An 11,955-nucleotide genomic window follows, 5' to 3' on the forward strand; every position below is an offset into this window, starting at 1 on the left:
CAACCAACCAACCAACAACCCAATCACAAACCAACAAACAACAAACCAAGAAACCAAGAAATCAACCAACAACCAACCAACAACCCAACCACAAACCAACCAACCAACCTACAAACAAACAAGCCAACCAACCAACCAAACAACCAACCAACCAACAAACAAACAAGCCAACCAACCAACCAACCAACCAACCAACCAACCAACCAACAAACAAACAAACATACAAACAAACCACCCAACAAACCAAAAAACAATCCAAGCAACGGACCAACCAACAAACAAACCAGTCGGTGTGATAAACTAAACTTTACATTTCTCATTCTTTTACAAATGTACACAAGATATAAATAATTCAAAAAATACATCTTATGTAACAATTATAAATATTACATACAAAAGACACCTAAAATTATTTACAAAACATATACACAATGTGGGAAAACAAAATACATCTAATATAACATAATATACAAAAGACACATATAAAATTATTTACAAAAGATATACACAAAGATAGAAAACAAAATACAGCTAATATAACATAATATACAAAAGAAGCATATACAATAATTTACAAAAGACATACACAATGTTGGAAAACAATAATCTAATATAACATAATATACAAAAGACAACCAACAAACCAACAACAACAAACCAACCAACAAACCAAGCCAAGAAACCAAGAAACCAACAACCAACCAACCAACCAACCAAACAAACAAACAAACAACAAACCAACCACCCAACAAACCAAGAAACCAACAAACTAACCAAGAACCAACCAACCAACAACCAACCAACCAACCAACCAACCACAAACCAACAAACAAACAAACAAACAAACAACCAACAAACCAAACCAACCAACCAACCAACCAACCAACAAACCAGTCCGTGTGGTAAAACTAAACTTTACATTTCTCATTCTTTTACAAATGTACACAAGATATAGATAATTAAAAAAATACATCTTATATAACAATTATTAATATTACATAAAAAAGACACGTTAAATTATTTACAAAAGATATACACAATGTGGGAAAACAAATACATCTAATATAACATAGTATACAAAAGACATATATAAATTATTACAAAGATATACACAAAGTTAGAAAACAAATACATCTAATACAACATAATATACAAAAGACACATATAAAATTATTTACAAAAGATATACACAAAGTTAGAAACAAAATACATCTAATATAACATAATATACAAAAGACACATATAAAATTATTTACAAAAGATATACACTATGTTGGAAAACATACATCTAATATAACATAGTATACAAAAGACATCCAACAAACCACCCAACAAACCAAGCCAAGAAACCACCAAACCAAGCAACGCACCAACCAATCAACCAACCAACCAAGAACAAACCAAACCACCCAACAAACCAAAAATCAAACCAAGCCAATCAACCAACCGACCAACAAACAAACATACAAACAAACCACCCAACAAACCAAAAACAATCCAAGCAACGGACCAACCAACCAACAAACCCAGTCGGTGTGATAAACTTAACTTTTCTCATTCTTTTACAAATGGACATAATATAAGATATAAATAATTTTGAAAAAATACATCTATTATATGAACAATTATTATTATTACAGTCACATATAAAAGTATTTACAAAAGATATACACAATTTTAGAAAACAAAATACATCTAAAATAACATGATATACAAAATACAGATATAAAATTATTTACAAAAGATATACACAAAGTTAGAAAACAAATACATCCTAAAATAACATAATGTACAAAAGACACAACACCATCACAATCAAATCAAATCAACAAACTAACCAGCCAACCAACCAACCAAGAATCAACCAACCAACCACCCACCCACCACCAACCAACCAACCAACCAACCAACCAACCAACCAACCAACCAACCAACCAACCAAGAATCAACCAACCACCCAACCCAGCCACCCACCCACCAACCAACCAACCAACCAACCAACCAACCAACCAACAGACTAACTAATCAAACAACCAACCAGCCTAGTGTGTTGTAAGGGAGTTGTGTGTTATGGTGTGTTGTGAAGAGAGAAGAGTTGTGTGTTACGGTGTGTTGTGAGAAGAGAGGAGAGTTGTGTGTTACAGTGTATTGTGAGAAGAGAGGAGAGTTGTGTGTTATGGTGTGTTGTGAAGAGAGAAGACTTGTGTGTTACGGTGTGTTGTGAAGAGAGAAGAGTTGTGTGTTGTGGTGTGTTGTGTTGTGAAGAGAGAAGAGTTGTGTGTTGTGGTGTGTTGTGAGAAGAGAGTTGTGTGTTACGGTGTGTTGTGAAGAGAGAAGAGTTGTGTGTTGCGGTGTGTTGTGAAGAGAGAAGAGTTGTGTGTTACGGTGCGTTGTAAGGAGAGGAGAGTTGTGTATTGTGGTGTGTTGTGAAGAGAGAAGAGTTGTGTGTTACGGTGCGTTGTAAGGAGAGAAGAGTTGTGTGTTGTGGTGTGTTGTGAAGAGAGAAGGGTTGTGTGTTACGGTGCGTTGTAAGGAGAGGAGAGTTGTGTGTTGTGGTGTGGTGTGTTGTGAAGAGAGAAGGGTTGTGTGTTACGGTGCGTTGTAAGGAGAGGAGAGTTGTGTATTGTGGTGTGTTGTGACGGAGAAGAGGAAAGATGTGTGGTGTTTTGTGATGAGAAGTCAGAGTTCAACCAAATGAACCAACAAAACAACCAATCAATCAACAAACATTTCCCACAAGACATGAACGAAATATGTATATACCATATATCTTTTGCTGGGCCGGGGGCCTCCCCAGCCGGTGGTCAGGCTTCGCCGGTGGTTGGGCCGGGAACATCCGCTGGGCACTCCTGACGGTGGTGGGGCTGGAGGGCGTCAGCTGGCCAGTGGTCGAGCCGGGGGCGTGCAAGCCGATGGCCGGGCTGTGGCATTCAGGGCCCGGTGGTGGGTGACGATGGCAGGCTGTGGCAGCAGGACGGCCCCTCAGGTCGGTGGTCAGACAGGAGGGCGTCACCCGGCTGGTGGTCGGACCAGGAGGACAGCGAGATGATGGTGCCCCCGGCTGATGGGCGGGCCGGGGGAGGGTCCCTCCATAGGATGGTCGGTCCGGAGGGTCTCCGTCTTCATATCGTCTGTGGGCATACTGTAGAAAGAACATCAGACTGAGTGCGATGGGTTAAATGTACATTGTACATACAGAGATAGTATGCACAATGTACATGGCAGAGACTCTCTGCTTATTAATACTACAATTGTGGACCACCTATCATAAAACAATACTTCCATTTGTCGATTTCATTTGTTGGTTCTCAGATTGAAAAGAAATTAAGTGACAGGGCAAAAAAATATACAATACAAATAGGTCTGTTACAATAATGACCAGAGGAATTTATAATATATACATAATTAAAACATCCCTCAGATATATGGAGAGAGCTTTATTGACAACAAAAGTACAGCATTTTGTTGGTCTATAACTGATACAGCAGACACGTTTTTTTTTAAAGAATTGACCTACATATTAATATAATCATGCCTTGGGGTTTTAATCAGTGGAACCGTAGAAAGCAAAACGCTCCGAAACCAAAGACATTTAACGGTAATAGTTACTGATCCGACTCTCACCTTTATACTGCGGGTCTCCTCGTCGTACAATCAACGTTAGGTTTGAGCCCTCAAAGTGATGCCCTGGGCTGTGGAGGTTTAGCACCTCCATTCCCTAAGTTGCAAAGAGAGAAACATTTTATCACTTGGGCATGTTGACTCCAATGGCAGTACGTTTGAAGGTAAAGTTACATAGTTCACTCATTACCTATCAAATTACGGGAAGATTTCCGTGCACATGGTTCAGAAGTAGAAAGGAAAACAAGAAGCCATAGGTGAGAATCCTCCGTGAAGTTTTATATATTTCAACAAAAACAATCCCAAGCGTCAACGCCAGACCTACTGTGCAGACATTATAATTAGGCAACAGTTAATACAATGAGGGCGCGTCACAACATAAAACATAAAAAGACCTATAAATCCATCACTGCTCCCAGGGCGTGTAAAGATACTGTGCTTCAAGTTCGAAGTTCATTTTAATTACATACACACAATCATTACATTCGCATAAAGATCGGACTATCATGGTCGTGTCACTATTAACGAAGACAGCCCCACCGTCTTACCGTGCCTGTTACTTATTAAGCGCGACTGGAACAGGCCAAATTCCAGCAACAGTTGCGGGCAGCACCGTGGCCGGTCAGATACCCTCTGCTACCAGACAACTGCCTAAACCTACGGCCTCAGGATTGTAAAAGTAGGGATGTTTCTAAAATATGCATTTACTTCAATATCAAAACTGCTACGGTGAAAATAAAAAGACGTGCATCATCACGGACATAATGGTACACCACATGCCCAATTACACACGCGACGTACGGAAGAATGCGTTTTGGCTGCGAACATCTTCCAAAAAACTTGCCATCTCTTATCACGGGCAAAAACATCTGGAACCACTTATCGGAACCTCACCGTATCTGCTTAAAGTTCCACCCCCCCACTGCTATTCCAAACAACGCGTTTTTCTGGACCATAGGGGTGCATCTGCAATATTGCATTGACCGCGAAAGCAGCAACGGCAAAAATACACATTCGTGCATCAACACGGGCATGCCCGCAGACGGCGTATAAAATTGCGTACCGGTCGATTACACAAAGAGAACCCAGTGTTTTGACTGCGAACACGAAAAATCAGCCGTTCACCACACTCCGTCCGGAGGTCCTGACCTCCCTCACGGAGCAATGATACGAAACCAAACACTTGACTGTCCGCTGAAGGTCACGTTACATACAACCGATTCCGGTGAACTACAATTGTCGACCGTCTCACCTTTACATTGCGGGTCTCCTCGCCGGAATATAACGTTATGTTTGAGCCCGGCGAAATTCTTGTGGTGTGGTGATGCCCTGGACGTTTTTAACCGCCATTACCCCCACATTTCGGCTTGCAGACCGCCGTGTCGATAGAAGAGCGACTATCTTCTCTTCGCGCTGTAGAAGCAGTTGAAAATCGACTGATTGAACTCAGGCACCACCTGTGCGAAGAATTCTAGCCTCCGATTGGTCGATTGAGCAGAATCCTGGCATGCTCATTGGTCAGAAAAATGCAGTTTGGAGCCTCTCCGTTGGTCAGAAAAACGCACGTTTCCCATTGGTCATCTCTGCTGATTAGATTAATTTTGACGATTTGGTTGGTCGGTCACATATGAGCCTGCATGGGGGTTTTCGACAACGCAGGAAGACGGTGCAAAAAGAGCGCCGGCTAGCGACCTTACTTGATGCTACAGTATTTAACATACCCTCAAAAGAAGCACAAAATATGATACTGGTCTCTAATAAAAGCCATTAAAACTAAATCGACTGATCAATAAGCAGAGCGGGAGCACGGACGTTGACGGCAACAACGCACCCTATTATATAAACATGCCAGAGCCTTCATTACTATGATGTTGGGCATCAAGGAGAAGAAGAAAACATGGAGGTCAGGAAGAAGCAATGACAGAGAGTACTAACTCTATGCGGCTACGACGACTTCTTTGGTGCATACATGTACCTCCATTTTTTGAGGCAGTGGCTAGTTGTTCCAATGTCTATCTAACGACAACACCCACCAAAACGATATTGTTTTTTATTGTTTTTAGACAATATCTACTATTTTGTCGGCAACCAAAGAAGTGGGGAGGGGGGCTTGGGCATGTCTGCTACATGTATGTATGACAACGTTGGTGCATGCGCACATGTTTGTAAAAGTTGTTTTGCCTTTGATAGAAGAATATATATTGTTTCTTCGATATTGTCTATTGTTTAAACTCATGCTTTCTTTTTTCTTCCTTTTAAATATCCTTTCTAAGTGGAGTAAAGGTTATTTGCATGATAGACATCTCTTTTCTACCTCTATCTGCATTTCATACTTTCACCCCAGTTGATATTCTATTTCTTACAACACAACAAGATTGGCAATAAGAATTGTTGCATTTTGTGTGATATTTATTCAAGTTCTTCGTCACATTCCTCACAAAATTATATACTGACAGTTTTGGGTATAACTCGCCTACGAAGCCATCTACAGGTGTCCATTGGTAACATATCGTTTTTGCTCTGTTTCTTCTTCTTTTTCTCTAAACACATAAGTTCAATGACCTTGACCAGACCTCCGTCACTATGGTGACCGGTGCTTTAGGAGACACCTTGTGGTGTCAGGTTACATAATGCAGCAAGTGGCAGTTGGTGTGTGTCTGTGTGAGTGTGAGTGTGTGTGTGAGAGAGTGAGTGTGTGTGTGTGTGTGTGTTTGTGTGTGTGAGAGAGTGAGTGTGTGTATGTGTATGTGTGTGTGTGTGTGTGAGAGTGTGTGTGTGTGTGAGTGTGTGTGTGTGAGAGAGAGAGTGAGTGTGTGTGTGTGTGTGTGTGTGTGTTTGTGTGTGTATTTGTGTGTATGTGTGTATGTGTCTGTGTGTATATGTGGTTGTGTATGAATAAACAGAGCAGTAGCAGGCTAGACCATTTGAAGGTTGACATTCTACATTTGCTTTTTAAATGTTACTTTTTTGTCGTTTTTATGGCAACTTTCCTTTATGTTGCTCATCACTGACAGTTCCTTTTTTTTGCACAGGACAGAAGGAGGCGGCGGGAAGCCAAGCTCAAAGCGACACTTCACTTTCTTAGGTTGAACTAATAAAGGCAATGTCTGGATTATGTGGAATATACAACTCTAGATTATAAATATGTCAATCATAAAATGATGGACTTGAAACGTAAACTGTAAATTCTCTCCGTGTGGAGACTGAAGCCTGACTACAACAGTACAGTACTGCTTCATTATATTACATTCAGTATTTCTCATGTGCAGATTTTTTTCTATTTCCTAGTTTTCACCTTAAAACAAAGCTCATGCGAACCACTCACATGTTCACAAAAAGGATTACAAAAAGGGACGAAAAGTCATCTACAGGAGCCCCTTGTTTACATATTGTTTTCGTTCTATTTCGTTTTCTAGTTTTTTTTTTAAGGCAAATTTCCTTTGTATTGTTACCATTACTCATCTGAAGTTTCCTTTTCCGTGCACAGGACAGAAGGAGGCGGCGGGAAGCCAAGCTCAAAGCGACACTTCACTTTCTTAGGTTGAAGTAATAAAGGCAATGTCTAGATTATGTGGAATATACAACTCTAGATTATAAATATGTCAATCATGTAATGACAGACATGAAACGTAAACTGTAAATTTTCTCCGTGTGGAAACTGAAGCCTGACTACAACAGTACAGTACTGCTTCATTACATTACATTCAGTATTTCTCATGTGCAGATTTTCTTTTCCATTTACTACACTTTTCACCTCAAAACAAAGCTCATACAAACCACTCACATGTTTTGCGTTACAAAAAGGTAAATGTAAGTCTGTGAAAAAAGTTTTAGAAGTCACTTAAAAGTTTTAATTTTAAGTCTACTAATTTAGTCTTAAGTTGTACTAGTTAATTTGACTGCGGATATTCGGAGAGCCGTACAGCAGTGGTGAGAGTTCCGCCTGTCGCCTACGGACGTCCTGATAAGAAAAAAAAACAAGTAGGAATTAGCAGGGATGACATGTAGAATGATTTAGTAAAGACAAGGTTGGTGTCAGGAGCAATGACTAAACGGTAGGGTTTCAGGACATACTAGTAGTGAGGATACAATAAGTACCTGGAGCGGTCTGGCATATGAAGTACAACCGCAGGTCGCAGTAGTGGTCGTTCCACTTGTCTTTGTGTGATGGGTTCACGGAGTAAGTGACGCAATCTTGTTCGCGCCGTCCCCGATCGTTGTTCGGTTGTCGCTTACCCCAGGAGTTGTACGACCCAAGTGCAGACCAGTCCATCCACTCAAACTTTCCCTCTTCGCGCTGATCGTGCAGGCCGATCCAGAAGTTCCCACTGTCGCTCATGGAGTTGTGCAGGGAGTCCAGGAAGGCGTTGGTCTCGGCGTCTCGGGGCATGGCGAGGGTGCCGCCGTCTGCACGGCAGGCCGCCGCCGCTTGGTCGAAGGTCTTGCGTGTGTAGAAGAANGTGTGTGTTTGTGTGTGTATTTGTGTGTATGTGTGTATGTGTCTGTGTGTATATGTGGTTGTGTATGAATAAACAGAGCAGTAGCAGGCTAGACCATTTGAAGGTTGACATTCTACATTTGCTTTTTAAATGTTACTTTTTTGTCGTTTTTATGGCAACTTTCCTTTATGTTGCTCATCACTGACAGTTCCTTTTCCGTGCACAGGACAGAAGGAGGCGGCAGGAAGCCAAGCTCAAAGCGACACTTCACTTTCTTAGGTTGAAGTAATAAAGGCAATGTCTAGATTATGTGGAATATACAACTCTAGATTATAAATATGTCAATCATGTAATGACAGACATGAAACGTAAACTGTAAATTTTCTCCGTGTGGAAACTGAAGCCTGACTACAACAGTACAGTACTGCTTCATTACATTACATTCAGTATTTCTCATGTGCTGATTTTCTTTTCCATTTACTACAGTTTTCACCTCAAAACAAAGCTCATACAAACCACTCACATGTTTTGCGTTACAAAAAGGTAAATGTAAGTCTGTGAAAAAAGTTTTAGAAGTCACTTAAAAGTTTTAATTTTAAGTCTACTAATTTAGTCTTAAGTTGTACTAGTTAATTTGACTGCGGATATTCGGAGAGCCGTACAGCAGTGGTGAGAGTTCCGCCTGTCGCCTACGGACGTCCTGATAAGAAAAAAAAAACAAGTAGGAATTAGCAGGGATGACATGTAGAATGATTTAGTAAAGACAAGGTTGGTGTCAGGAGCAATGACTAAACGGTAGGGTTTCAGGACATAGTGAGGATACAATAAGTACCTGGAGCGGTCTGGCATATGAAGTACAACCGCAGGTCGCAGTAGTGGTCGTTCCACTTGTCTTTGTGTGATGGGTTCACGGAGTAAGTGACGCAATCTTGTTCGCGCCGTCCCCGATCGTTGTTCGGTTGTCGCTTACCCCAGGAGTTGTACGACCCAAGTGCAGACCAGTCCATCCACTCAAACTTTCCCTCTTCGCGCTGATCGTGCAGGCCGATCCAGAAGTTCCCACTGTCGCTCACGGAGTTGTGCAGGGAGTCCAGGAAGGCGTTGGTCTCGGCGTCTCGGGGCATGGCGAGGGTGCCGCCGTCTGCACGGCAGGCCGCCGCCGCTTGGTCGAAGGTCTTGCGTGTGTAGAAGAACTTGTAGCAGATTCCACGCCACTTGGTGTAACCTTCGGGACAAGGTGCTGGAAAACACGTTTTGTATCAGCTACAGGCAAAGGATAGGTCATATTGAAAATCATGATATACATGTGATATATGCTTCCTTATATTACCAATATTCAAAATTCCACATGTAACGGTGTGTTTGAAAGGCGACTTACAGCACCCCCACATTATTTATTTTCCAACTAATGATGTTGGCACATAGGCTAAGATGAAGAGCCAAAATAACAGCTAAAACAATTTACCCAAAGTCTTCGAGTTCACAATCTCGTGAAGACGCTGCTCCAAGGTGGCGGTCCGGCTGCGCTCGTTGTTCAGGTCGCGCTTCAAGGCGTCAACAGTGGTGGACATGCCGTCTTGGTCGCGCTTCAAGGCGTCAACAGTGGTGGACATGCCGTCTTGGTCGCGCTTCAAGGCGTCAACAGTTGTCGACAATTGGGATATTTCCTACAAACGTGTTTTATACGCACGTCAGAAAAACATGCAACAGCAAATTTTTGTACCCGCTTAAAAACAGAATATCTGAACAACAGGCTTATAGTACAAGACTGTTACCTGTTTGTTGCTGAACGTCAGAGGGGCGAGTCCCACGGCGACCAGACTCAGTAGCACGGCGATGCCGGCGGCCACGCAGCTGCGGCGGGCGCGGAGGAAGCTACAGACACCCCGGCGGGCGCTCGCTCCACCCGGATACGCGCGGTCTGGTGGGAAAACATATTTCGCTCGGGTTATCGCTTACGTCAACTTACCAACTCAACATGTTAATGAATATATATAGTACTTAAACGCTACATCAACAAAACAAAGCCAGAATTTTCATCCTTGCAAATCCTCCGAGATCTACAAAATATGTGTATAGTGATGCCCAGTTTCAACTAACTTACACGTATAAAACTCACAAGTATAAAATCCCATTAATTAATCAATTAATCCATTAAAAGGTATTAGTTTTGCAAATGAAACCCTGATTCCTACCTAAGGCCATGTTGATTTGATTATATGGATGACATCCACGCGCGCATGAAGTTTCGGCCGTTTCCAAAAAAAAAGTTTTCAACCATACTGTAAATTGCACAAAACAGTTGCAACATGAGCACATATATAACGTAATTATAAGTTGAAAAAAAAACAACTTTGAAAACGATACCAATGCCAAAACCAAACGAAAAAGACGAAAATGTAGAAAGTGAATTTGAAGACTAGATTATTCGCCAAACCATACTCTGTGTCATTTGTTAAACCGTCAAAACCACGTAGATTTCATAATGAAAGCAACTTTTTTTTGGGCCAAACTTTTTCTTATTCGCACGCTCGCATCAGTTTTGGAGTTCCCAGAGGATGTCATCCAACATGGCCTAACTACCCTGTTTTTCACGACTGATGTCAGAAACACAATGATATTTTTCCAAGGACTAAAGCCCGTTGTGCATGTGGCAGGAAATTTAAAGTGTACCTTTGAAGAAGCTGTGAATTCCATCGCACCGAATCCGATGCGAGAACGTTCACGAACCCTGCTGATGAATTTTACATGCGAGGCGCACAGTAAACAATGGAGGGATTTCTTGTTGTCATGAAATTTACCCATACAGCAAACTATGCGATAGTCAGTAAGTTAACATATACACTAAAAATATTTTGTATAGTCTGGCCATGGGTATCCAGGCTATCTTTCGTACTGATAGTACAAATATCCACTGTAAAAGGTAGGTGTGAAAATCGCCGGTTACCTGCAGACGTTGCGTGACGTTTCACCTCCTCGGCGTTTTCGTACGTGTGTGAAGACGTGTCCTGGTCTTCCCGCTGCTTGTCAGAAGCGCCGTTGCCATGGCGGACACGCTCGCGTGAACCACTCTGAGGGACGGGACGGGGTTGGGGCGCCCCGCTGGTTTGGCGGCTGTCGGGGCCGGAGAAAGGCGACCGGACAGGCTCTGCCTGCTCATACATTTCGGCCGTACTGTGCACACTGTATTGTTGCGCAGTGTATAACTGCAAAATTCATGAATATGGCAACTAACACCTTCATTAGTCTGACTTAGTAAGGCTACATTTGCCCGTATTTGGAAAAATGACGTGGGATGAGGTGATGCAATAGCATTTTGTGTTTATGCAAGAGCCAGACTCATTTTCGTGGCAAAAGAATAAATATTTCTGGGCAGGTAGGGAGAAACATAAAAGAAATCTGTGCGCATGCACAGGCGTTGTTCATACATACATGTAGCAGACAAGCCCAACCCCCCTCCCCCCCACTTGGTGTCCAATGGGCAAATTTGGAGCAGCCAGCGTGTCCCATAATGTAGATTTTCCCCGGGCACGGTTTGGGACAAGGCATCCGCGTGTCCCGAACTGTGCTCAGTCCCCAGGCACGGTTCGGGACACGCGCCGAGTGTCCCAGACCATGCCCGGGATTGGTTTGGGACAAGGCCATCGCGTGCCCAGAACTGTGCGCGACCTGAGGCACGGTTCTGGACAAACACTTTGTTTATCTACAAGTTGATTTGCTCTAGTCTGTCGTGGATACGCGTCAGGACTATCCAGATCCGTGCCGTGGGGTTGGTGGGTACTAGAAAAAAAAAAGCCTAAAAACACCCTAAAAATACCCCCCAAACCCAAACCTCTTCTTGGAGAGTAGGAGACAAAATGCAACTTGTAATGTAGCAAATGAAACTCCCCCTTTT

General features: G+C 42.4%; 1 protein-coding gene and 1 long non-coding RNA gene across 2 annotated transcripts; both read right to left on the reverse strand.

The window, feature by feature from the left end:
* Positions 1-2,576: 2,576 nt before the first annotated feature.
* Positions 2,577-5,061, reverse strand: LOC109465150. Its single transcript, XR_002139943.1, has 3 exons — positions 4,874-5,061; positions 3,625-3,718; positions 2,577-3,142 (listed from the first exon to the last, which is right to left on the reverse strand). It is a non-coding gene; the product is annotated as an uncharacterized LOC109465150 (long non-coding RNA).
* Positions 5,062-8,622: 3,561 nt separating this feature from the next.
* Positions 8,623-11,224, reverse strand: LOC109465133 (CD209 antigen-like). The gene is made up of 5 exons (XM_019762274.1): positions 11,008-11,224; positions 9,836-9,981; positions 9,519-9,727; positions 8,893-9,305; positions 8,623-8,749 (listed from the first exon to the last, which is right to left on the reverse strand). The coding sequence occupies exons 1-5, from the start codon at positions 11,222-11,224 to the stop codon at positions 8,676-8,678; spliced, it is 1,059 nt and encodes a 352-aa protein (XP_019617833.1). The 3' UTR covers positions 8,623-8,675.
* Between the last annotated feature and the right edge of the window lie 731 nt (positions 11,225-11,955).

The sequence above is a fragment of the Branchiostoma belcheri genome, unplaced genomic scaffold, assembly GCF_001625305.1.
Source record: "Branchiostoma belcheri isolate BF01 breed outbred unplaced genomic scaffold, Haploidv18h27 scaffold149, whole genome shotgun sequence".
Classification (NCBI taxonomy): Eukaryota; Metazoa; Chordata; class Leptocardii; order Amphioxiformes; family Branchiostomatidae; genus Branchiostoma; species Branchiostoma belcheri.

Bases quoted from the DNA above. Each gene is read 5' to 3' on its own strand.
- LOC109465133 (XM_019762274.1), bottom strand. From the start codon at position 11,224: ATGTATGAGCAGGCAGAGCCTGTCCGGTCGCCTTTCTCCGGCCCCGAC. The intron at 9,982-11,007 runs GTAACCGGCGAT...TTTTCCCACCAG, and splicing joins ACGTCACGCAACGTCTGCAG to ACCGCGCGTATCCGGGTGGA. The intron at 9,306-9,518 runs GTTTTAGCTGTT...CAAAACGTGTTT, and splicing joins TCGAAGACTTTGGGTAAATT to TCCAGCACCTTGTCCCGAAG.